Genomic DNA, 26,104 nt, shown 5'->3' on the forward strand with positions numbered 1-26,104 from the left:
AGAGTTGGGACAGTTGGCTAGGGACAATGGGAAGAGCTTACGCTTTGTGGCATGAGGATGCCTGGTTTGTCAGGCTCCACTGAGTACCTGCAGCTTCACCACCGACCAGTCATCTGGATAAATGAATAGTCTTCTACCTTGTGCCAGCAATCACTGATCTCCCTCTCATTTTCTTTGTACACCTGGAAAGGGATTTTCCTTTTGCCCTCTCAAATGGACTGGCTTTGCCTGCTCTTAAGGCTTGCTCTGAGAATGCAATAAACAATATCCTTCCAAAGTTATTTTTAAAAATATTTTTCTCCAAGCTACAGGTTTCTCTCCCATTATGGTCAAAACCGTGGGGCTTGTGTTTTCCACTCCCTGCAGTGGGATTAGTGAAGTAGTTATTGGGCTGATTGTCAAGGTGTCATGCCTGAACTTGACTGAGGTTAAAATTAAGGCACAATTGTAGGCTTCACTCTGGCAACCATCTGGAGTGCCCATCTTACCGGGGCAAACCAAGAAGCAGTTAGCTAAACCTAATGGATATGATCCTCCATGCAGGTATCCTACTAGGTATGGAGGGCTTGCAAGGCCTATACTCAATGCTTCTAAGCTGTTATGAAGTTACATCAAGAAGAAGCGAGGCTAAGGAGGACCAAAAGAGGATGAAGAGGAAATCACAGAGCATACCAGTTAGCTCTGACAGCTCCATCATAGCCTTGTCTCTGCAGTGGTGGATGAAACCCTGGCAGAGACCAGGTGACAGACCCTTACGTGCATTGCCCTTGGAACTGACAAGCACACACAGGCTCTGTCACCATCCACAGGTTGGCTTGGAGAGAGGATGAACTAATTTGTGCCTGAAACACAACCTACTGTGAAGTAAGACCTCAAATCTCACAGCTCCTGGAGTGTAGCAGACACAAATTTGGGCCACTATATTTCAGTGGATACTATTAACCTGAAAACCTTTACAATAACCCACTGTGGCACATCTGCAGGGCTGTAAGTGTCAAAAACTAAGTGGGTAGAACTGGACAGCACAAGCAGGAGAGTAGGCAGTTCTTTGGGCTGGAGACAGTTGTTTGATTTTGCTAAAACTTTTTTGTGTTAAACCATTTTTGGACTATGGTGAAAATTTCCCTTTGTAAAAAAAACCCCAACAAACCAAACAACAAAACCTCTCCAATATGAAAAAACCCCAAACTAGTTTGCATGTCCCAATTTTTGTGCTGCTGTAAAGCTGAAAATGTTTTAATAAAACATCTCTTGTCAGCAGTAGCAATGACAGAACTAGGCATGAATTCAGGAAAAAGGTATTTCATTGAAAGCAAGAATAGTACTTCAGACAGCATTGTTTTTCTGTTTCCGTTCTGTTTCTGTTTCCTCCCTATGGAAGATTCTTTTAGTGAAAGTGTTGATTGTTTTAATTTTACATAAAAGCCCCGAAGAGAGTACTAACCCCCTTGCCTCTTCCACTCTCCTCTCTCTCTCTGCCTCCCACCCTCTGATGAAAAACCACTAGCCCCCAGTCCCTGGGCTGCGCACGCCAGTAAATCTGTGGAGCCTGAACATTCTGTCTATTTCCATCAGCTCGAGCTCACACACGTCTGCCCCAGCATTTCTGCTCCTCCGGGCTGCAGCCGGCTGCGGATGATGCGGGAGGAGGGAGAGCATCCCGCGGCCAGCTCCCCCCGGCTCTGACCCGGGTACCATGTGCGGGTGAGCTGGGGAGGCTCGTTGCCATAGCGACCGCTGCTAAAAAAATGCCCCCTCCTCCCCGCGCCAGGATGCAGTCGGTTGCAGACAGTCGTCATTGCGTGTGTGAGGGAAGGTCGGCGGTGGGGTCCCCCGGGGAGGCTGCAGCGGGGCTGATACTGTCAGGGAGGCGGTGGGGGAAGCCCCCGGGAATCCCGCTGCTGGCTGCCTGTCCTTCCCCCGCTCGCCGCGGCTGCTCCTGCCATCTCTCCCACCCTGCCTGCCTCCCGCCCCTGTCGCCTCCTGCCGTCGCCCAGCTCTCCTGGCGCGAGGTCCCTTCTCCCCGGCCGGGAAAGGAGCCTGACTCATTCCGGCTAGGACCTGGCAGGTGCCGGAGGGAGCAGTCTCATCCCGTAGCCCTGCACCCGTGGAAGAAGGTAGGTGGCAGGCGTCAGTCAGGGCAGGTAGCGGTGCTTGTTGGGGATGCTGTGCATGGGAGCGAGGTCATGTCTGGGTCCCCAGTCATCAGCAGCTCCGTGCCCCAAGCTGCAGCCTGCCCCAGGGTGCCCAGGTCTGGGGGAAACTCCTACGGTCCCTCGAGGTGAACCCACGGCTTGTAACGCCACAACCCAGTTTGTGCTCCTGGCCATGCACACAGGAGGGTTCTGTACCCAAATTCTCCTGTGTTCAGGCATGCTGCTCCCAGCCTCCCCCAGGCAGTTTCTGCCCTGCCACTTGCGACGTGCCCCCTGGGGCTCCTGTCACAAGTGTACCCACGGCACCTGGGGGGCAGTGGGATGTGGCATAAGGGATCCATGGTAATATTGAAGGCAAGAGGCTGGAGTGAGGTGTAGCATGGGTTTAAAAGGGGTCAAACAGCTTATCTATATGAGACACACTTTTGGATGGAAGACCAAGGACTCTTTGTGTCTTTGGGGGGACATGGATGTCCCACTGCAAAATGAGGTGCTGAATATCAACTGGTCCAGCAAGGTTAAGGCACATTTAATATCTGCAGAACTGCTCCAGAAAGGTGACATCTTTAAATGAAACTCCCTTTTTTCAGTATTTGCAGCCAAAATCTGCTCACTTGCCTGACAAAAGCAAGTTGCTTCTCCAGGCCAGCTCTGCAGAGGCTGGAGGGGGGGCTCTGACTCTTCACCCAGCACTTGGCTTGGCCATGATGAGGACCCTTCGTTGAGGGGGTGGGGATGGGTGAGCACCACGGGGACACAGCACGGGGATAGGGCTGCATAGCAAGTAGACTGAAGAATAGGTTGCTGATGAGAAGCTAGGAAATGCTGGTTCTACTAGTGATGGAGGAGGGATGAATTGGGAAGTATATAAGGCTGCTTTTTATTGCAGTGCTTTTTTGGATGGCAGTTTTACTCACACAAATTGGAAAGCCAAAGGTTATTGGCTTTCCTCCCGTCGGCCCAGGAGGTCCAAGCTGAACTCACCTTCACAGTGTCCCAAACCCTGCCCATTGCTGTTGCCAGCCAGGGACAGATACCAGCTGCTGAGACACCTCTGAAAAAGGGCTTTGCAGCAGCCTGAGCTCCCTAGGATGTCTGCAGCTGCAGCTGGGGGGTGCAGGGGGTGCAAAAAGAGCAACTTTTGCAGAGCAGGTAGGAAAGCTGTGCTGAGGGGTTTCTGGGCCAGAGTTCAGACACAACTCCTGTTGTGGAAGGGGTTCATGCCTAATTCCTTACATGATCCCTTAAGGTGCATTAAGAGAAGCTCCACAGCTCCTCACAACACCTCCATGATGTTGATCCAAGTTATGGTGGGAGCTTTCCTCAGCAGGAAAGCTGACCTGACCTTTGCTCACCTGAGGAAGGCACAGGCAGCCACAAAGAGGCACCAACAGTGCCTAGATCAGATCCATGCCAATAAGTAGGAGGAAATCAGACATTTTCTGCAGTTTCTTGCTTATGGTAATAAGAATTGCAGCTTGTTTCAGATCTTACCCTGTGACAAAAAACTTACAGGCCCTCTGTAAGAGGATGGAAATGCTCAGAGCTCTCCCCAGCCTCCTCTTAACCCATTCTGTGCAAGGGATTTGGGAATATATGGTTATTGCAGAGGGATGGCTTGGGTGACACTCAGACACAACAGCTTTCATCTGTCTGGAAAAGCAGGAGTTTGATGTGGATGCAGGTCTCCCCTCACTCTGTCCCTAGTGAAGTCAATGGGCATTTCATCAATCCTACCAAGGGGTTACAGAGAGCCTCCTTTCAGGACTGAGTTTTTGTGCCTGAGTCTGGCATCAACTGTGCTTTCCCAAGCATAAGGGTCCCAGGTTTAATCCACCAAACCCTTTAACAAGCAGCACATTCACAGTGCAAAACCCAGAAGATCTGGTGCCTGGTAAAGTTGTAGCATCTCCCATCTTTTTGTGGGAGATGCTTTTTGATCCTCTTTTCTGTCCCTGCATGATCCATACCTTGGCTGGCATTTTGGTGCAGAGCAAACAGCAGAGTTGAACAGGTTGAGCACCTTTGTGGGTTCCAATGTGGGTTGCTCTCTCCTTCCCAAAGGATGGTGATAAGAGATGGGCTCAAATGTGATGGCATTACAGATTTAAATGGCCCTAAGTTAGGGTGCATGCCCTAATGGCATCAGCAGGGCCATAATGGTGGGGAGTGTGCCAGGGCACCAGCAGGTTATGAGACTGGGACCCCGTTTGTCTACCCCTCCAGAAATTTTCAGCCCTGAGATCTGGACAAGGAAATGTTTGCTCCTTCCTGCTCACCCATTTTTAGCACGGGCCAGCAGCAATCCCACAGTGTGGTGTTGTTTTGTGTTCCCCAAGGCAACGCTGCTCTGGACTCATTTTGTACCCAGCTGGCCAGGGGTTCTTGGCAAGGCGAGATTGGCTGTTCCTGGTGAGTGTCCTCCCCCCACTGCACAGTGGCTGATGTGGTGGAGGGATCTCAGGTCTGCTCACAGACTGGTGCTGAACCAAAGACTCTGAGCCCTGGCAAAGCAGGACATGAAACAGAGGTGCAGAAAGGGAGGGCTCAGTCCTGATCCAGACCAGCTCAGAATGTGAATTCAGAGGGGTGGTGGAGTGTCAGGGGAAGCAGATTTTCACTCAAGCAGGAGGTGGGAAGCAGCTATATTTACCCACTGCCTACCTTTAATCACTGGCAGCAGGGCTGGGGGCAAGCAAGCTCAACTCCCTCTGTAGGGAGGGAGCAGGACTGACACTCAGTGCAGGGGTCTCAGGAGTCACCCCAAATGCCCTGACCTCTCCCAGTGGATCAAGTGCCTTCATGTGCAACCAAGCATGAACACTAGGTGCAGCAGGGCTGTGAGGAGAGACTGGGCACTGCTGATGAGGCAGATGTCTTGTGATCAGTCTTGGTGGAGGTGTGTTTTGGGTGCTCCTACTTCATGAGCTTTCTCTCCTTTTTTCTGGCAGCCATGCCCCACTTCTTGGATTGGTTTGTGCCCGTGTATCTGGTGATCTCTATTCTCATCCTGGTGGGCTTTGGAGCTTGCATTTACTACTTTGAACCAGGACTCCAGGAAGCCCATAAGTGGCGAACACAGAGGCCAATCATGGAGCGAGACCTTCGGAAGACACTGATGATTCGGGACAACCTGGCCTTTGGGGTGCCTGAAGTTTGACAAGCTGCCCATCACAGCCAGAGGAATCTCTCCTGGGTAGGCAGCAGACCACAAGCCTCACTAGGGATGGCAGTCCTGCCCTGGCACAAGTGGGGCTGGTCATCACTTTGCTCTGTGCTGATCTGGGTGTTGTACTCATCACTCACCATTCTGCCCCTTTGCTTCTTCAAGATTTGTGTGGCTGGGGCTTCCCATGTGCTCACAGCTCTTCAGCTAGCCAAGGACTTCTGCTCCTTCCCATGGCCAAGACTGATGAACCACTCAAATGAAATATTCCTTATTAATCACCTGAGTTTGAGCTGCCTGGCATCTTGACAGGACCTTCAGTAGGAGAGGTACCAGCTTTTGCAAAAGGATACAGAACCTTGTACTCCTATTCTCTGGTTAAATCTAACACAGTCTGTCTAATTCCAAGGGGTATTTTGGGGAAAATAAATGGGGTCTCAATACAAATTGTATTTGTACAAGCTCACTGTTGCTTCAGCTGAGCTCTTTCGAGCACTCACTCTTGGTGCTAGGATGGTGAGCTTGCCAAAGCTCTGTGCAGAGAGACCAAGGGCTCAATGAGCCTCGGAGACTGAATGTCTTTATCCTTGCTAAATGCACAATGCTTCTGTTTCTGTTTGAGAGATGGAAAATATCCATCCATCCATCCATCCATCCATCCATCCATCCATCCATCCATCCCAGATGCACCACATTCAAATTAAAGGTCTTTATTAAAGAGGTTTGTTCAAGTCTGTCAACTTATACCCTTTTCTGACCCAGAGATGAGGCAACTGAGAGGCGTTTTAAAAACTTTTATTCCATTTTCAGTCTCATGTGAAGGGTGTGACAATATAGATGTTACAGTTCATGCCATCACAATCAGAAGCCAACTATTTCCTAATTACAATGCATTATAAGCGTTTCTTGGCCTATCAGCTTTTGCCACACAATGCTGTTGATGCCTTAAAGCCAATCATCTAAAATCATCCCTCGTGGGTCCTACTACAATGCACCTTTCATAGTTCTATTTCTCCAAAGTATGTAGTCTTATTTGCAAGGCCATCATTTGAAACTTGTTTCCAGTTCCATTTCTCTCTCAACAATGTCTGTCCTATTTCATGGCATTTCCAAGTCAGCACTTCTTATCTCAAGGTTTGCATACAGATACATACTATGTGTGCCTTCTGTCAGGCTTTGAGAATTCTCTACAAATCTGTTTCCCACACAAGTCCTGTGTCAAGGTGAGAATGTTCTACAGCTCTCCATGAAGGGGTGCTGCCAGACTTACCATATGAGCTGCTCCAGATCTGCCTGACCCTCTGTCATAGAGGGAGATGGTATAGCCTGTGAAACAACTTGCACTTGTTCAGTCCCCTGCACTGCAGAGCCCTACAGCTTGGATAGGCTCTTCCTTAACTGTTTTCCAATAAAAGCTGTGAAGCATGCCTCAGCCCTTTTTTCCTCCATGTCTCTGAGAAGGAACATTGAGCCTGCCATCTAAATGGGCCCATTGTACCACCTTTGCTTTCTGGACCCAAGTTGTATAATGTGGGTCTGGCACAAAATCCCATGTTTATAGACTTTCTGCACTGTCGCGGGGATGACCGGCCACCAAAGTCCTGTATGAAGCTGTGACACTAGGGCTGAGAGGGATACTCCCATCCTCTCTCTCCCTGCAGGCCAGTGCAATGCCTAGTGTGTACAGGGAGGTTTGAGAGAGCAAGAAGCCTGTGGCAGGAGGTTGTGTCTCCTCTCCTCCCACCCCAAGATCCACTCTTTACAGGCACATGGGTGCAATGGTGCTACCTGTGAATGCTCTGGACAGAGAGGGATACTGTGTGCCCCACTCGTGCATATCCCAGGTATGTTAGCTGGTACCACCATCCTGTGTGCACGTCTGTGCATCCTGTACCATCACCTGGGCCAGCCAGTATATTGGCAACCCACATCTCCAGTGTCCTTTCATTGTTATGGCTCTGTGCTCTAGTCCCCAGTGGCTCCTTTCCAGCAGCAGGGGTTCCTGAGGCCAGCTGTGAAAATCTGCCACAGCTCCTGGCTTGTGTCACTAAGGCTCACCTGGGAACCTGGGAGCAGGAAGTTTTCTCCTCCATTCCCAAAGAAAGAGGGAGAGTTCATTGTGCTGTTGCAAGTGATTTATGCAGGGAAATGCAGTCAGCGGGATTACTCTTGTGCCCAAATTTTTGCTTGCCCTGGCAAGCAAAGGCTCAAAGCACAGGTGCAGCCTGAAAGTTGGTAATTCTCTGGGGATGGAAGTTAATTTTTAGCTCTTAAGGAATGGATCAAGACATCCTGCAAATATCCTGGTTCTTTCTGGGACATTTCATCTACCAGACTGCAACTGTATTGCCATCTCTTTCCATACCAAAACCAAGCACACTGTCAGGAGCTTTCTGGCTCTGTTTCAGACAGAGGACAAGTCAAGAGTCCTTTCATCCAGCCAAGTAACAGAGACCGTGATGCAAGTACCCTAATTGGGGAGTATCATTCAGCAGGGAAATGCAGTGAATGGGATTACTGCTATGTCCAAAGTTACACTTGCCCTGGGAAGCAAAGACTCAAAGAGCAGGTGGAGTCTGAAACGGATATATTTTCTTGACTTGGAGCTGGGAAATGGAAATGACAATGGGCTGAGTTGCATGGTCTGATGTGCCACCCTCGCCTGCATGGCTCACATTCCCTGCCCTCTGGCACATCACAGCCATACCTCTGAACACCAACTTGGAAACTTGCTTCATCACCTTGACTCCCTGATAAGTGGGACTGCCCTGTGAATGAACACAGCTGAGCTGTGGTGTAGCATAAAAACCTCTCCACTGGAGGTGAGGGGCTTGGAGTGATCAGAAAAAAGTTAAACTATCCCTGTGGGAAGGGGAGCCTGCACTCACGGGGTCCCCTCTCCCCTCCCCTGTGTCTTACTCTGCATGCTGTTGTGCCTGTTTTGACCTCCCCTCTGCCCATGACTCAATGCAGAAACTGAGCAAAATAAGTCAGCAACCAGGTGAGGGCTAGATTAGAGAGAAACTAATTGTTCATGCCATCTGGCTTATGTTTCGTGCTGTTTAGTCCTGCCACAATCAGCATTAAGACTTTATTGTCAGCAGTGTTAAAGACTTCCCCAGTGGAAGTGTGTAACAAACTGCATGGTCAATGCTTTATTTTCCTGTTATTCCCCTTGGGAGGTGCCTCCCTCTAGCTCTGGGCAGGCAGCAAGGAGCAGTCTGCAGTGAGGTTTCCTTTCCAACAAGGTAGGTCTCCACCAGCCTGGCTCTTGTGCCAGCTACACTGCCAGGCTATTTGAGAATAATTAAGCCAAAGGCAAACACTGCCTGAAAACTGAGATTGTTTCTCGTCTGTGGGATCTGTGCAGTCAGAAAGACCTCGGGGGAGAAGGAAATAGTCACAGATATTGAATTGAATGGCATAAAAATCAGAGAAGATACTTCTCTGTGCTGTGTAATACTACACAGTATCAGGTTGGGGTTTTTTCATGTTTTCATTTTTCAGTCTCTTTGCCCTTAAGGAAGCAGAGAATTCACACTGTCCTGACCTCTGCCTTTTATCAGCATTCCCAATGGCTTGATATGGGTAATTGGATGGTGATTCCTCTTCCACTTCCCTCAGGCCTGGTCACCTGAAGTCATGCAACCATTGTCTCTGCCATGCTGTGGGTGCCTGTCTCTCCTTCTCTTTGCTCCCACTTGCCCACCAAATCATTCTTATTCTCATCCCATCCCACCAAAACACCTTTCTCTTTCCCTCCTTATTTACTGTATTGCCCTTCAAAGTCTCTTACAGTGAGGAAGGTGTAGAGTGGCAAGCTGAATCCCTCTTGACCCTGAAAATGCCACAAAGTTGGCAGACTTAAGAAATAATCATAATAATGATAATGAAGAATCAAAAGAAAGTCAGAATAAGGGAATGAAGCATCAACTTGGACAAACACCCAACAAGTGACCACTGAACTTGTGCAGAGGGATATAAATTGTTGCAATGGAATATGGCATTTGAGGTAAAAAGAACTAAGAGAGGAAGGGAAAACATTTCAAAAATTCAAATTTTTTTTTTTTTTTTTTTTTTTTTTTTTTTTTTTTTTTTTTTTTTTTTTTTTTTTTTTTTTTTTAAATTTTAAATCACACCCAGTGTCCTTGGCAGCAGGCAGCACAGGCCTGACCTGGCAGGTCTTCATCACTCCTCTACCTGCTGGCACGGGAGCAGGGCAGGGGTCATGCTGTGGAGCTGCCCATGCTGTGGGGCTGCTGGTGGCAGAGGTCGGGAAGGTGCTGGGCAGGGGCAGGAGTGGCCATGACACTCAGCGTGGGAGCCAGTCATGCAGGCCACAAGGGCCCCATTGTCCCGGCTGGAGGCGGCTGGCCGGACAGGGCTGGAAGTGGGAGCTTAAGCATGAGAATGACAGCAGCCCCAGGGAGCTCTGCACCCCGAGACACCACAGCCCCGACAGCAGGGACAGCCTGGCAGCCCCTGCCCTCACACCTCTGCTTCCAGCCGCCTGCCGCCCGCCATGGAGGAGGATATGGCCCGTCACCGCAGCTGCCTGTCCGCCCCAGGGAGCCCCAGCCGCACCCCGGGCCCCTCAGGGCGCCGGGACAGCCCCCTCGGCGTTGCTGCCTCCCCGAAGCGGAGCAGCCTCTCGATCACCCTGCGCCGGGGCGGCGGGAGGCTCCCCTGGCAGCGGCCGTGGGGCCCGGGCCCCGTCACGCCAATCCCGCCTTGGCCCCGGCTGGTGGTGGCCCCGGGGCCCCAGCAACGCGGCAGCTCTGACAGGGCCGAAGCCACCCTGGTGGCGAAGATGGGGGTGTCCTGCGCCCCACCACGCTCAGGTGGGTCTCTGCTGACGGGCTGGGCAGGGGGAGGGAGGCACCAAGTGGTCTCTTGGTGATGACATGGAGCCCAGCATGGGCAGCACCCTTCAGGAGAGATAGGGTGGTGAGAGGGAGGATGGGGGCTTCCTTCTCTTGGAGTGATTTCCTCTTGACCCACATCAGAGTCATGGGTAGGCAACAGCTGGTGGGAGGACAGCCCGCGTGTTTGTGAGCCTGGCGCCCAGCAGGGAGATGTCAAGAGATTTTCTGGGTGCTGGAATGCCTGCCTATCTGTCTGTCTGTCAGAAAACAGCCTGTCCACTGCTCAGCCTAGCTTGGGATAAGTGCTGACAATTACTTCTAAATGTTCCTGTAACCTGCAGTGGGTGCACTTTTCTTTTTGTCCCAGTGTCGCTAGAAGGACACAAAAAACTACACTCACCCGTCAAGTTGAGAAGTGAGAAGAGAAAAAGAAAGTTTATTTTGGTTTGGGGTTTAAATAGGGTTTGGACTTTGACTAGCGATTGGGGGAACAAGGTTAACACCTCTCCAACCCCACTGGCTAAGCAAAAAATCTATCACAGAGAGGAATGTGAAAACAATCTACTTTGTTTATGTTACAATGTGTGAGAACTCTCCAGTCCAAGAACAAAAACATCAGAAGGCTGAAAAATCAGGGCAACATCCCAGAGCACTGCAAAAAGAGGAACCCCAAACTGTTGCCAGGTCTGCCAGGTATCCTACAGCCTGGCCTCCACCCAGGGGGATTGTTTTGTGGTGGAGGAACACATGGTACTTCTGTCATTCCACTGACTGGATGGTCAGAGCATTCCCAGATGTCGGTGCCCCTGCACAGCATGACAGGGACACAGTGCCTGTTTGGGCCAGGGCTCACAAATGTAGAAGGAAATGCAAAGCAGGGAACGGGCATCCCCATCCAAAGATGCAAGCAGCCAGAGGCATCCACACTCTCCAGGCACGGGCACATCCACAGGACACATGGAGGTGTTTGGCAGGGCACACGGGGATGTGACCCGTGTACCCCAATATGGCCCAGGTGGGAGGAGCTGTCCCGCACACAGGCACACAGACACACGTGCACACACCCGCACACGTTTGTACGCACACATGAACAGAGGGGACAGCGCTGGCTCTTGCCTCTGCACCTTGGGCTGACAGCCAGGAATCATGGTGCTGGAGGAGAAAAGATTTCTCACACCTCCGCAGGCAAAGCTGAAGGGCAAATCGCTTTTGATGAACCAAGACATTTCCAATTTCCTCCCTTTGGGAAAGCAGAAGGAGATTTTGCCATCCCTTGATCCCAAGAAATACCTAGGGGCAAAAGAGTACCCTTTGTCAGCCCCGCCGGAACTAAGCTGTGAAGGGTTAAATATGCCCCTCCCTAAACAAGCAGAGATGCTGAAAAGGCTGGGGAATTGGGAGGGAAAAGGGCGAGAAAAGGCCTGTGGGGTGGGGGTGCGCAATGAGGGCCCCTCCGGGCCACGGGGGCCCCATCGGCAGCGGCCACCCCAACGCCGAGGCCGTGCTCCCCCCGCAAGTCCGGGAGGCTGGCGGGGGCCTGGGATGGAGCCGAGGGAGGGTGCGCAAGGGGAGATTTTGCAGAGATGTTTAATATTCAGGTCACATGACGATGGCAGCAGGAGCAGCTCCAGCATCCCCGCTCTGCTGAAATAGTCACTGGAGAAGGAAGGGGAGAGGGGGGAGAAGAGGACACAGGGAAGACAAAGGTAAAAGCAAGTGGAGCCTTGTAGCCCACCGTGCTGCTTCTTCAGCGTCAGGCTAGAAAAGTGGGGGGAGACCCATCCCCTTGGGAGAGGATTCGGAGACAAAGGAAGCTTCATGTTCAAAGGTAGGATGCTCCGGGCTTGGCAGGGCTGGGCAACGCCAGAGGGACACCGCTGGGGCTTTTTGCGCAGGCATCCTCCGACGTGGCCCCACGCTGCCCAGCTCTGGGCATGGGGGAGGGAGAACGCCGGAGGGCAGGGGGGGAAATCGGTCCTGGCTTCGTCTTTCCTCTGTTTTTTTCTTTTTGGTGGCAGCAGTCTTGTATGAAGGAGAAAGAGCAGAGGTGGTTGTGGTGCTGATGGGGAGTAGCTAGTGTCAGGCACCACTTTAAAAGGAAGGGATAATCCAGCTGGGGAGTGCCCACAAACTCCTCGGCACCTGGCTTGTCCCTTGCCAATGACAGGCAGTGGGGGTGTCCTATTGCTCTCCTTGGGCCTCTGCACCGGAGCCAGCAGGCATGTGGGCAGGGGCACAGGCAGCTGTGGTGATGTGGATACCCTGGTCCAGGGGTGCTCAGCATCTTCTCACCTTGTGATACAGCTGTACCACCCAGGGGGTGAACTGGGACATGGGACAAGGATCGTAAGGCTGGAGAGCAGCACCAAGCACAAGGCTGGGGCTGTGGTGGCTGGGCTGGGGATGTTCCCAGCTCCTTCACTGGAGCTTCTGCATCTCCAGAGAGGCTTCACCACATGCTGCCCTAGATTTCACTGCAGCTGGGCTCTTGCCCAAGGCCCTTTGAAGGGTGCTGAGGGGAAGAAAGGTTGCTGTCAGGAAGGCTTTGGCAGCCCAGAGGACTGGGATGATCTTCAAGCCAGGCAAAAAGATCTGGTAAGAAGAATGGTTTTGTTCTGTACCCTGAGGTCAGGCAGTACATTCAGCAGGGCTCAGCCATTGCTGTACACAGCTGAAAGAAATGCCCTGGGGTCATCATGGGAACTGAGGAGGGAAAGGTATTTTTTCAGGGGAGAGATGCTCAGTGCAGCACCTCTGCAGATCTCAAGCAAGGAGCAGGTCCTGATGCCTGTGAGCTCCAGGGAGGCTGTACTACTGAAGCAGCAGCTTGCTTTCTTTCCTAGGAACCTGGCATCACCACCTGGCCTGCTTCTGCCAGCCACCTTCAGGTTTTGAACCCATCACTCCTCCCTGTTCCATGTCTACAGGGCATGGGACTGTGGGTCCAGGACTGCATGAATGAAAGGGGCTGGGGTGAGATGTGTGTGAGGATCACTGCCTCCAGCTGCAGAGGAACAACCTTGTGCTACACCAGAGGAGAGCTGCAGCGAGGCCATCCATGTGTTACATGGGGGTTTAGTAGCTTTTCCTTGCTGGAAGCTGGTTTGTGGTGAGCACTGTTTGCAGCTCTCCCTCCCTCTTGCTAGACAAAGGATGGGAAGGCAGGGGGAGGGGATGCAACTGTATCTGGGTTATCAGGACATAGTAGATGCTATTCCCCATTACCTGAGCCCCTAAGGGACCTACAGGGCCACCCCTGTCTCCACACAGCTCCTGTGAACATCAGAGCATGAAGGGTGAGCTGCAGTAGTGGTGTCTGCTGCTGGCCACATATCCCAGCCTTCCAGGAAGAAGTTTTGGGGTAGATCAATGGATGTCAAAAGCAGGAGCTAGCTGGGACCATGGGGACCTCTCTGGGTGCTCATTCTGGTTCTGCCTGTCCCTGCCTCAAAAACTGCACCTTCTCTTGGTCCAGTCACATAGAGCATCTCCTGTGAGCCAGCTATTCCCTAACAGCCCAGCCCAGGGCCACCTCCTACTGGATCTGGGCAGCAGGGGGGTATCACCAGCTCCAGCCCTCTCAAATGGGCTTTTCTCAGCACACAGAACAAAGCAGCAGTGAAAAGGGGGGCCTTGCAAACAGCAAGTGTAAGTGGTTAACCTTGGCTACCCCTCTGTTCATTATCAGCTGTACTGGCTGTAGTGCCCTCTGGCACATTCATTACAGGGGACAACTGTGAGGCCTATGGGGTGTGCCCAGGGCACATAATAACACCCCTTGACCAGCCACTCAGGGTGCTCAGGAGGCTTCCTAGCAGCATTAGCTTTAGTGCTAAAACAAAGCCATTCCCAGGTGAGCAGGCAGGCATGTTTCACGTCTCAGGGAACCTCTTGTGGCTCTGGTCCCAGTTTTGCACACCCTGACCCCCCAGCAGGCTGTTCCTCAGCTGGCTCCTTGAATTCAGCTGTGAGAGGCAAAAGGTGAAAAGTCATGTGCAGAAAGATGAGCCCTGGGAAAATTTCTGCAAAATGTGTATGGGAAGGAACCCTACATAGAGAGGAAGGCAAGTGACCTAGAGGACAAAGGCAGGTGGCTTACCCCGACACCTTGAATATTCTGATGTAAAATCCAGGAAATATATTTAAGAAGGCTTCAGGGTTTTCTATGACTGCCTAAGAACCTGAATCTGAAATATCTGCCCTAGTCACTGCAAGCTCCTGGCTCCAACAGTGAAGCTTGCAAAGGAATGGTCTTGTATTATGATTTCCACAGCAGTTAGCAACATCTGCTGGCTCTGGGCAAGGCTTTCCTTGGTGAGACTGAGGGATGAGTTATGCACCTCTTAGTGAGCCTTGAGCAAATTCTCTCCTTCCTTCTCCCTATGTAAGAGCAGAGGTTGAAGGAATAAAGGAGAGGGCAACAGATTCCCTGAGGACAAACTATCACCCAGGCAGTGAAAGGGTCACAGCCCACATGGCCCATGTCCTGCACCCATCCCATTCAGCTGCTCAGCTGGGCTCTCTTTCTATCTTGGCCTGTTCCCTTCCATCGTTGGGGTTTAATTGCCCCCATTTACTCCAGTAGCCAAGTGCCTCACTGAGGCCACAGCCCCCCGTCCCAAAGTCCCTCAATGTTCCGTTTCTCTCTCTTCTCTCACTCTTAGCCCTAGGTAGGACCCCAACAGGGCTGTGTGGGGTGTATATGGAGAACACAGCAGCAGCATAAGGGACATGGCACAGCCACACAACCATGATACAAGTGCTGTGGGCAGCCTGGGAGAGGACAAGTGAAGGGCAAGGTGCAGGAGAACTGGCTGGCCTGGCCCTCCGTGCTGTACCGGAGAGATGGGCTTTCCGGGCTGACATCAGGTTGATAAAGCTGGAAAAAGACAGCTGGAGCCTCAGGGGATGCTTCGTCAGCAGGAAAGGCACATACTAGTTGTGATGGGTGTAAGAGAGGATTGCAGCTGAGAAGCACTTGGCTCGGCAGGCTGCTTCCTCCAGCAGCTTCCCAGCAGTGTGAGGTGCTCCAAATTGCCAGTCTGACTCAAGCCAATGGCCCATCTTGTGCTCTGGTTCCCCCGGAGTGCTGTTCACTGCTTCAGGAGAGGGTGATGATAGTCCAGAGTGCCCTCACTTAGTGGGGAAAAGCAGGAGGGGGGCCATCCTCCCACTGACCTCTCCAGTGTGGGCAAAGTGGAACAGAAGTGGCACAAGAGCCTTTAGATGTTACCCACAGTGCTGTACATGAGTAGCTGTGCCACCATCATCTCACACAGAGGAAAGCTCCTTATCCCCATTTTAATATAAAAGACTTCCCAACCAGTGAAAAGGAGCTGGGTGGAGGCACCCTTCCCCCTGCCAAGGGTGGTACTTCCACAAGGTCTTTCCTTAGCACATGATAGTGGGATATTACAGCTTATAAACAATGTAAAACCTTCACTGTGTAGAGCAGCCCTTGTGTCAGCACCAGAGCGACAGGGTCCCCATTCAGCCATGGAGCCTGCTGCAGCCTAACCCTGTCCTTGAACAAAATCTCTCTGACCTCTTCTCAGTCTGTCTCTGCCTAGCTTGACTAAGCTATCACAGGGACCCCAGATTGGTGCCATCAGTGTCTCCAGCCTCGTGACTTCTGAGTCATTTGTCTTGCAAAGAGGGGCATGTGTCACCACCAAATGGCAGTTGCCTGCCTGGCTGCTCATGTCCTTTTCTGCTGCCAGTGGATTCTGATATGTGGAGAAAAAACTCTGCCAAAATGATGGAAGGGGATAATTTAGTGTGAAATACTTGAACTGAAGTGGCATCCTAAACAAATGAAGTACTTACCAAGCAAAAATGCATTCTGTCTGTCCTGGAAAAATAAACCTCTAATGAGACAAAGCATGGGGAGTCAAGTAATTAGAGTGGGAGAAACTCTGGTTTGCAGCTGGCTTGTATATGAAAGGTATTTGATTCCTGTCCCCTTCATCTTCCTTTCCAGATTCATCCCTCACGCCTCCCTTCCCCACCAATTAGAGCTTTTCTTCCATGCCCTGTTCTCTCCCAACCTCTGCTTCCTCCCAGTGGGTTGGAGCTACTCACTAATGAGACAGAGATAAATGGGTGAGGCCTGCCCCTAGCAATGTGTGCCATCACCCCAAAAAGGGCCAGGAAGGCTGGAAAGTCCTCAGAGTTTTCTTTTTAACTGATTTTCTTACATGGAAGAAGTGAGGAAGCAGAGATGAGGAAGGAAAGATGCAGATAATTAATTTTCTGATCATGATGATTAGTTTCTTGAGTATGACAAAAACCATTGGTCTTTGGGTGGGAGGCAAGCACAGAGATTATGGCCATGCTTTCACTTCCACCGCTGTCTTCCTCTGAGCAACTCAGCCTGTGCACCACAGCCAGTAATGCAGCCATCCTTGGCCAAGCTTGCAAATCCTCATGGTATATCCCAAACTCTGTTTCAATGCCAGGACTTGACACATAATTTTTTAAAGTCTGTTCCATTGCAAATTTAATGGTGAACTTGGAGGGGCAAAACACTGGTGATCCTGTTGGAAACTGGGAGACTAAAATAAGGAGGCACTTCTGGAGCTTTGGGTACCTGATTATCAGCTCAGCCAGCCTCACTGCCCTGCTCCTGCTGTTTGGAGGTAGCCATCAATACGCTGCATTCTCAATGAACCCCACTTCACTTCCTTGTCTGGAGTGGTACACAGAAGAGTGTGCTGGAAACTCAAGTAGATATTCCTCCATGATGGGTCTTACCACTAAAATCTTGACACTCAGTTATCCTCAATAGCCCTTGAAAAGGTTGGTCAAAGCTGTCCTCAGCCCCTGTGACAGGTGAGCAGGGAGGCTGTTGTTCCACCTCAGTGATGATTTTTCAATCTTTGTCCCCATGCAGGACCAGTGGAGAGCAAAAACGAAGCAGCCATGTCTGAACTGGTCCCAGAGCCACGACAAAAACCAGTTGTACCAATGAAACCCATGGGCATCAACACCAGCTTGCTGGGCTACATCGGTATTGACACCATAATTGAGCAGATGCGCAAGAAAACCATGAAGACGGGTTTCGACTTCAACATCATGGTTGTAGGTAGGCAGAGACCAGCTGAGGACCTGGGAACCATGGCTAGGGACTGTCCCCTGAGGCCAGGTGTGAAAGCGAGCCCTGCGGGGAGGGCATGAGGGAGCAGACAGAGGTTGCTCTGAGGGAAAACAGAGCCTGCACAAGGCAAGGAGACACCTCCAGCTCCTTCCCTTGCCAGCCCAGCTCTGTTCCCTGGGCCTGCTGTCATCACCAGGCTGTGGCAAATGTCACAAGATTCCTCTCTGCAATCCTCAGGTCAGAGTGGACTGGGAAAGTCAACATTGGTAAACACCCTCTTCAAATCCCAGGTGAGCCGCAAATCTTCAGGCTGGAACCGGGAGGAGAAAATCCCCAAGACAGTGGAGATCAAAGCCATTGGGCATGGTAAGAGCCAGGCTGCTGTGGTGGAAGCAATACTGATGCCTCAGCATAGTCTTGCAGAAGATTCCAGCAGTCTATGCAAATAATTCTTTGGTATAAGGCAGCCCTTTCTCCATAGGAAGCTAAAGGACAATTTTAGATGGCCTCAGAGACAGACAAGGCTTTTCTTAAACTGGAATGCCCCTGATGCCACAGCCAAAAGTGAAGGGTAGAAAAATATTTAGAGATTTTATCACCTAAGACATTAGTTTACAGTTGTGGATTAAGTCTTGCTGTAAGTAATTTTCACTTGCAGTTGCATTTAATAAGCTATACAAGTTGCATTGTTGGGTCCCATCCCAAGTCTGGTAGTGCACACCTCCTGAAAAAGCATCAGCACATCTCCTACAGTGGTGCAGTGTAAGGAGCATCATCTCAGATTCAGTATGCTGTGTTAGAGGCGAGAAGTTGTGTTAAGGTAGGTACTACCTTTGGGCCATAGACTGAGCACAAATCCACTTTCCTATGGCAGAGTGGTGTAAGGTGGCTTTTGTGTAGATAGTACCAAAATTTGGGATCAGACATGCAAATGAGATTCATAACTGTTGAGGCATGACACAGCCTGGTCTGGTCATGCTTGCTGGGCAGGGATGAGGGCAGAGCTGTCTTGTTCCTTGTGGGACACAGAGACATGTTTCATGATAGAGCAGGTCTCCAGGGAGGAGTATGATTGTTTGCAATTTCTCCTCCAGTCATTGAAGAAGGTGGTGTCAAAATGAAGCTGACAGTGATTGACACACCAGGATTTGGGGACCAGATCAACAATGAGAACTGGTGAGTTTTACAAGGTAAAGGCCTTGTGTCCCAGAAAGGGCTGAAGTTAAGATGATATATGAGTGACTGTCATCTGCTTGGCCCTTGAAAGCATCTGGGATCTTATTGCAGTCAGCGGGCCTGATAATGGGGACATGGGACTGTGAAACCATGGGTCTGTGTGTGTAATTGGGTTTATGCACATATTACATGGTGAGTGCTTATTTCTGTGCCCAGTTACAGAAACTCTTAATCATCTGTGCTGATGGTGAGATGCTTGAGGTGGATTTTTTTTTTAATGCCTGAAACTGCTTTGCTGCTGTCAGAGCTGGGAACACTGTAGGCAAGAACACGAGGAAATTTGTACCTATCTATTCATCTCTTTCTCCCACTTGAACAGCTGGGAGCCTATTGAGAAATACATCAACGAACAATATGAAAAGTTTTTGAAAGAGGAGGTGAATATTGCAAGGAAGAAACGAATTCCAGACACACGCGTGCACTGCTGCCTCTACTTCATCTCCCCTACGGGTCACTCGTATGTACATAGTCCTTTGTTCTTCCTCCAGCCCTTGGTACTTCTGTGCCAGATGTATACCCTACACTGCTGCATCCCTGACATGGATCCAGAGATCCTGCCAGCAGGGCTGGCCACTGTTTCGCTTAACTTTGGGTGCTGTGGGGCTTGAAAGAGTCAAAGATTACAAGAGTGGGAGAAATGCCACTGTATTTTTTGGGAGAGGGCAGAATTGATGGGAAGAAGGAGATGAGAACATGGTGGCAGCAAGCAGGGTATGTACAAGGGAGGGTTCACTGGTACCCTGATGCTTGGACAGTTATTAGGATGAAAGGTGAGGAGGGTAAAAAGTGACCCCTTCCATCTTGTTCCTTCTTGGGCTGCAGCTTGCGGCCTTTGGACCTGGAGTTCATGAAACATCTCAGCAAGGTAGTGAACATCATCCCAGTTATTGCTAAGGCTGACACCATGACCTTGGAGGAGAAGACTGAATTTAAACAAAGAGTGAGTATCTCCTTTTCTGGATGGGATCCTTCCCTGCCCCGTCTTGGAGGTGGGAGAAATGAGTGGGATCCTTTTTCCTGGGATTGCAGTGCAGTCCCTAGGGTGTGCACAGAGTCCAATGCAGGATTGATGGCTAAGTCCTAAAGATGCATCTGTTTATATCTCTGAGGGCATCTGTTAGAGAAGGAAGAAATCAGTGTATCTCTCTGATGTCTTGTGATATGTTCTGTCACGGGAACTGGAGAGCCAGACAAGTAACTGAGGTTGGGAAGAACGACTCATCATTGCTGCCCTGTGTCCTCACTTAACTGTGCACTTCCTTGGGACAATCCCTCCAGCTTCTGCCCACTGGAAAGTTGTCCCAGATGTGTTTCCCTGGCCTTGCCAACGGCTTTCTCTTCAGGTTTGTTCTGCTTTGTGCTTCAAAATGTCTCTCTGCTTAGGTGCGCAAGGAACTAGAAGTAAATGGGATCGAGTTTTATCCCCAGAAAGAATTTGATGAAGACTTGGAAGATAAAACAGAGAACGACAAAATCAGGGTAGGAAACATTCTATTGTGGCAGGGGAATGGGGGATGAGGAGGCCACCACATTTTGTTCTGCACTTCAGCATCATTGCCATCACACATCAGAAATAAACTGCTTTTTAATCTCCATTCCTGTGATAATTGCAGTCTCTTTCCAGGGATATCTATAAAGCAGAGTAAACCTATGAACATCTGCACAACACTGTGGATTGCAGAGTCTCCTGCACTCTGTGCTCTGGAAACAGATAGTTTCTCCATGTGCTTAGAGATATCTGGGTCCCCAATAGCCTCACCTACTGTCCTACTTTCCAGGAAAGCTACACCCTTATTCCATTTCTGGCTTTCCTCAGTACAATTTCAGCCACTAAACTTGATGAACATTCATGTGGCTTATGGGGAAGGATTATTTGAGTCTTGTCTTTCTATTGTGAAGAATTAAAATCTGGTGAGAAATATTCACTTTGAACTATCTATATGAGCAGCTCTGAGCTGACAGATCCTCTTGGTTATGCTAAGGTGCTTCTTCTCTGGCCATCCCCCTCCTCATACATTCTGAAGATAATGCAGAAAAGCTCTGCCCCAGCTCTGGAGCCCTTGGCACTGCTGCAAGCTACCCACCAAGCTTGTTGGGGTGCGAGGACACCTGGAAAGCAGGAGTCCAGAATTCTAGGGGTAGCACTGAGGGGTGAAAAGGAGAGCCAGTGAAGTTTTGCTCTGGAGAATCTCTTCCCTCAGAGAAAGCTTTATGTTTGTTGAGCTGAGAGGTGGAAAGGTGTATGGGGAACCATGGTGGTGCTGGTCGCTGGAATGGGTTCAGTGGATCTTACCATGTGTCTCTCCCCAGCAGGAAAGCATGCCCTTTGCAGTAGTGGGCAGTGACAAGGAGTACCAAGTGAATGGCAAAAGAGTCCTGGGCCGGAAAACACCTTGGGGAATCATTGAAGGTAAAAAAACCTCTTGCTTATGGGAGCTGAAAGTATTGTCTGCAGATCACAGTAATAGACAAGGGTCCAAATAGCATGTCCTGTGGCTATCTTCCCATCCCATTTATGACAAAATGCTTGAAACCGAGCAAAAGGAGAATTCTCAAATAGCTGTGCCAGGAGGGAACTGCCATGGTCAATATGGTGCCACTATCACCACCTGGCAGAAGCTGGAGCTGCTCTGAACACCATGGTGTGGGAAGTTAAGCTCCTGAGGTTGCCTTGGTTTTCAAATGAAAGTTCATGTATGACTGCTCAGCATCTCTTAGTATGTCTTCTCAATGCTCAACAGTGTGGCGTTCAGACTGTTCAGTCTGTCCTTTCTAAAGTATGCAAGCTCTACCCACTTGGAACCTGCTCCCATAGCAGTGACTTTCCCATGCTCTATAACCACAAAGGGGCTGTTGAAAAAATCAAATATAACAATTCTTGCTTTGTTTTCAGTGGAAAACCTCAATCACTGTGAATTTGCCCTACTTCGAGATTTTGTCATCAGGTAAGCTCATGGTCAAGTACCAGTTTACTCTTGATGAGCTGAGAGTCTTCCTGAGATCCACTCAGAATGAAATAGCCCCTACTAAAAGGGAAATAAAGTAAATTTCAGGCAGTGAAAACTTATGTGGTGTAGGGTTGGATTGAGTTAAGGGGTAGATACTCTAGTGCCTCTCTTAGTGACATGATCACCTATGTCAGGTAGGTGCTAGTTTTCATGTATGAGCTGGATGCCTGGAGAAAAGCAGGATACTACCACCCCTCTCAAGGCTGCAAAAACTCCCATTAAGGGAGTTTTTAAAAATCCCATTAAAGTTGGAAAAATTTTATTTGCTGCTGTCAACAGGTCAGTAATAAAGAGGTCACTACCACACCCTAGATTGTGTTTCATTCCAGGCTGAAGGATGTGCCAGAACATATGGGCCGGAAGTGAAAAGCTTCATATTTCATTAACTTTCATCATCCTGTCTTATTTCTACTCTGTTTCATGAAGTTGCCTCAGCACAAATTCTGCAGGAGAGCTGTAGATCCTGGGTCACCTCTCTTCCCTATAAAAACAACACAAAACCCAAGAAAATAACAGAAACACAATTCAAAACCAAAGCCCTGTGGCTCATTCCACTACTGGGTATGGTGCTATTGAGGCATTTGGCCAGCTATAATGCTTTGACATCACCCTACTTTCCTCTTTTTGCTCTGTAATACTTCTGCAGCAGAGGTGCTTTTCTAAAGTCTTTCAGTAAAAACATCCTACCCGAATGATCATCTCAAAGCCTAGAACAATCCAAGCCCCCAGGCTGTCTATGGAGGTTAGGGATGATGCTCACAGCAGTTCTGCAGCTTATGATCTGCAGTGAATCTGATACACCTCCTGATGCTTCCTTGTCTCACCACTGTTTCAGATAAGTCCCAGTCTGCTCTGACACACCAGGATGGCCAGTGGCTGGGCCAGTGGTGCAGGTGCAAGAAGGGCAGGGCACTGGCAAGCACAGCCAGGAATTTCAGCCCATATCCTGCATCCTGCCTGTCTGTGTGTTCTCAAATGCTGATGCTCCTGCTCTCAGTTGTGTATGATGGTACCCATGCTATCCATGCAGAAAGTGGGGTAACAATAATTAGCTAAACTGACTGACTGAAAAAATCTTTCATTTATTTTGGGGAATAAAATTATCATCAGAAGAATAATACTTACTGTACTGATACTGTCTTTCGTATCCTCTTTCCCAACCCACTTTGTCCCCTGCAGGACCCACCTTCAGGACCTAAAAGAAGTCACCCACAACATCCACTATGAGACCTACAGGGCCAAACGGCTGAATGGCAATGGAGGACTGCCCCCCATGACTGTCGAGACAGAGGAAAACCATGAAAGTAACCTGTGAAAGACCCTCCCCCTCCATGGTCACCTGGTGACTCTGGATAGACAACCCACCCCTGCTACCCTTTACTCAACCATGGGCCTGTCTCTGAAGCATGTGGCACATCCTCCGTGGGAGTGAGAGGATGCAAGTGTGAGTGTGTGCGGGCGTGCATGTGCCTCCCCGTGTGCCAGAGAGGGACAAGGGCATCTCCCCCATCCTTCCCAGAGTGTCCTCATTCTCGGTTTGTTTTTCGCACAGTGGACTGTCTGTCAGCTTCCTTTCTCTTGTTTCTGTGTCTCAGCTGTGTATCTTGCCTGGGGGAGATAGTGTTGGGAGGGAAGTATTTCTAGGGACATGGATTTTGGAGGGGGGAGGTGTGGGGCATGCTGTGGTCCTGTTTTTATCACTTGGAGACATGGCAAGGAGAAACTCCGGGAGAAATGGTGGAGGCGGTGCATGCATGTTTCAAGAGATGTAGGCAGAGATTTCTCTTGGATCTTCCATGGATGTAAAGGCAGCTGGTTGGTTTGAGGGCATAGTGGTCTGGCATTTTATCGCCTTTTCTTGCTGTGGCTTCCCAAGGGGAAATGACAGCTTGGAACAGGGTAGATGAGAGAAGACCGGCATGTTTTGTGGTTCAGAGCAAGTGACTGGTGGGAGGAGACAGATTTAGTTCTTGGCCTGTAGCATCTATTTGAGAAGCATCAAAGTACTTGAGGAAAATTTATATATTTTCCAAAAGAAGCAAAACCCAGAGGAAAATGTGTTCCTGCTGCAGAGGGTGCATTTACCCTGCCCAGCACTAAGGTCAAAAGTCATGCTTGTGTCACAGGCATTTGACTCTGTGCAGATCAAACCAGTCTGTGCTGGGGTCACCCCAACTCATGGGATCACCCCACGTGCCTGCTGCAATCCCCCATTGCAGTGGTCTCTCTCCACCAGCACTGAGTAGGTCCTGGCCAAACCTTTTCCCACAACATGGCCCCTCTGCTGTGAGAGCACAGGGAAAATAATGCCACAGGGGGTCCCTGCTGGGACGTCCCCCAGGGACAGCTCCACTTGACCTAGCACCTTGAGGATCTTGGAGGAGTGCAAACAGCCATGGATTGAGAAGCACGGGGCCAGGGTGGAGGCACAAGAGATACCTCTTCCTCATTCCCCTCATTGAAATGGCTGTATTTGCTACAGCAGTGCTGTTCCTCTGCTCTCTTACTGTCCCATGTCCTCCTCCACTCCTGTGCTTTTGTTCTCATTCCCTTTTAGCCCTCACAGCTTCCCTCCTTTCTTTCTCTGTCTCACTTTCTCTGTTCTTTATCCTTTACGTCTCTCCTTCATTTCCCCAAGTACTTGAATATTCCTCTTCTTCAGGATGTTTCCTCCCTCTCCCAAGCTCTTACACCTTCTTAACAATGTAATTTTGTGTCCTGTTGACAAGCTGTTGTTTTACCTTTCCTGGAGGGGATGGGGAGGGAAGGTAAAGACCTGTGAGCAGAAAGAGGCACAGCTTTCCTGAAGACTACATGCTTGTGTCTAGTTGATGTGTCAGCTCAGCTGTTTTCTGGGTGTCCCTGAGCGAGGTTGAAAGTGTCAGGGCTGTCTGGGAAGAAGGAAGGAGAGAGAAGAGCAGAGATATCCTGAGGTTGGCAGTGTTTGCCTGTCTCTGCATGTCAGGTGGCTGGCAGGGGCTGGCCCCTCCAGGAGAGTCACCAGCCACACTTTAGCTGCGCTAAACACACGTGTAATGGCATCGCCTGGAATGGCAGCACTGCGACTACGGGGATGTGCAGGGACGGGGAAGAGGGGCTTGGGATGGGGGTTGGAAAGGCTGGCACTGGAGGGAGGAAGAAGGCAGCAAATGAGCAGCAGAGGAGGACTCAAGTCAAACTTGATGTTGGTTGACGGAGCTGTATGGGGGCCTGGGCTGGGAATAGGGTTCTCCAAGCCTTAGCAAAACCATCAGGAGCATATGTCCATCTTGTGGCTTTCTCTGGTGCTGTCACTGCAAAGCAAAACTTCTCCTCACTCTCACCTGTCCACACAAATCGCCATTCTCAGCACCACAAGGATGTGAGGGCTGTACTAACACTTCCTAGTCCTTTCACCACCCACATTCATGGCTCCTAGTGTTCCTGTATGCAGTGTGTGCACACAGCCTTGCACACCCTTCCCTCTGCACCTGGCCTCCTCAGTCCTGTAGGGAACAGGAGCCTTGTCACTGGTGCCAGCAGCCACACCATGGACCCTTGCAGAAACTGTCTCGCCACACTGCCACCTATCCTGCCACACAACTGGCCCTCCTCATCCCAAAGACATCTAGATGTGAACCTCATCAAAGACACCACCAGGGCTCTGCTTCTTCACAGCACTGAAGCACAAAGCCACGTTCCATCACGCTCACCCTGGGCTACAGAATAGTTGTCTTTATGACTTTGGGGCCCAGCCAAGGGTTAGGGCAGAGACACAATGCTGCTCTGCTTAAGGAAAGGAAAGCAAAGCAGACCCATGCAACAGAAGAGACTTTCCTTTGCCTTTAATGTGGATGTCAAGGACAAGGCTGTGTATTTTGCCCTGTAGGTTTGGGAATTTTTATTTGTTTGTAATAACGTGGGTTTTACACTCTGCTCTTTGTGTAAACAGATATTTCTTGTTGGATCATAGACTACTTCTAAAGGATCTGTAAAAGTTTGCTGAGAAAAACAAGTTGAGGTACTCCTCACTGCCATCTGCTCATGCTAATATCCTGCCAACATCCCATGTACCTACCAGGAAGTCCACAAATGGCAAATACATAAAAAGTCCCAATTGGCACGACAACGGGAGCTACTGTTGGGAAGAAGTCTCTGTTAATGGATAAGACGGGAAAAGGCTGAATCGTGCGCCACCAGCTGAGTTCTGGGATGACCACAGGCAGTCAGCTGTTTCCCTGGGAAATCCCTGAGTGATATTGCAGAAGGGAAGAGTCTCAACCTTACACCAGAGATGCCCAGTGAGCGCATTCGGAGCCTTACAAACTGTTCACCAGATAAGCCGTTCGCCAGAAGAACTCTGCTAAGCACGGCAAATCCTGGACAGCTTCCACTGAGGCACCAAAGGCAGCGACCAGGCGTGGTGGCACTGAGCAGATGAGCAGAAAGAGCCAGAGGAGCGAGCAGGGCTCCCTGTAGGCACCGGTGTCTGGGGTTCGTTACCGGACTGCCCCGAGTCGCATTAAACCAACCTCGCGCCCCTCCCTTCCGCCTCTCTGCTCTCTCACTTCCGCCGCGCGCGCGCCGGCCGCGAACGC

The 26,104-nt window shown here is 50.2% G+C and overlaps 2 protein-coding genes across 4 annotated transcripts; both read left to right on the top strand.

The window, feature by feature from the left end:
• Positions 1-5,109: 5,109 nt before the first annotated feature.
• SMIM45 (small integral membrane protein 45) lies at positions 5,110-5,316 on the top strand (the record flags this gene model as incomplete). Its single annotated transcript, XM_083859112.1, has 1 exon — positions 5,110-5,316. One exon carries the CDS (start codon positions 5,110-5,112, stop codon positions 5,314-5,316), a length of 207 nt encoding a protein of 68 aa, XP_083715238.1.
• Positions 5,317-11,791: 6,475 nt separating this feature from the next.
• On the top strand, positions 11,792-26,022 carry SEPTIN3 (septin 3). 3 transcript variants are annotated; one of them, XM_083859248.1, is made up of 10 exons: positions 11,792-11,893; positions 17,080-17,271; positions 17,521-17,649; positions 18,378-18,459; positions 18,839-18,976; positions 19,342-19,459; positions 19,903-19,998; positions 20,830-20,929; positions 21,413-21,464; positions 22,707-26,022. In XM_083859248.1, exons 2-10 carry the CDS (start codon positions 17,109-17,111, stop codon positions 22,840-22,842), a joined length of 1,014 nt encoding a protein of 337 aa, XP_083715374.1. In that variant the 5' UTR covers positions 11,792-11,893; positions 17,080-17,108; the 3' UTR covers positions 22,843-26,022. The 3 variants fall into 3 exon arrangements, with proteins under 3 accessions (XP_083715374.1, XP_083715372.1, XP_083715373.1); XM_083859246.1 differs by having other exon boundaries at positions 11,807-12,015; XM_083859247.1 differs by having other exon boundaries at positions 11,807-12,015; positions 20,833-20,929.
• The last annotated feature ends 82 nt before the right edge of the window (positions 26,023-26,104 follow it).

Source organism: Zosterops lateralis, assembly GCF_965231275.1.
Source record: "Zosterops lateralis genome assembly, chromosome: 4".
Lineage (NCBI taxonomy): Eukaryota > Metazoa > Chordata > Aves > Passeriformes > Zosteropidae > Zosterops > Zosterops lateralis.

Bases quoted from the DNA above. Each gene is read 5' to 3' on its own strand.
- SEPTIN3 (XM_083859246.1), top strand. The intron at 17,272-17,520 runs GTAGGCAGAGAC...TGCAATCCTCAG, and splicing joins CTTCAACATCATGGTTGTAG to GTCAGAGTGGACTGGGAAAG. The intron at 20,930-21,412 runs GTAAAAAAACCT...CTTTGTTTTCAG, and splicing joins ACCTTGGGGAATCATTGAAG to TGGAAAACCTCAATCACTGT.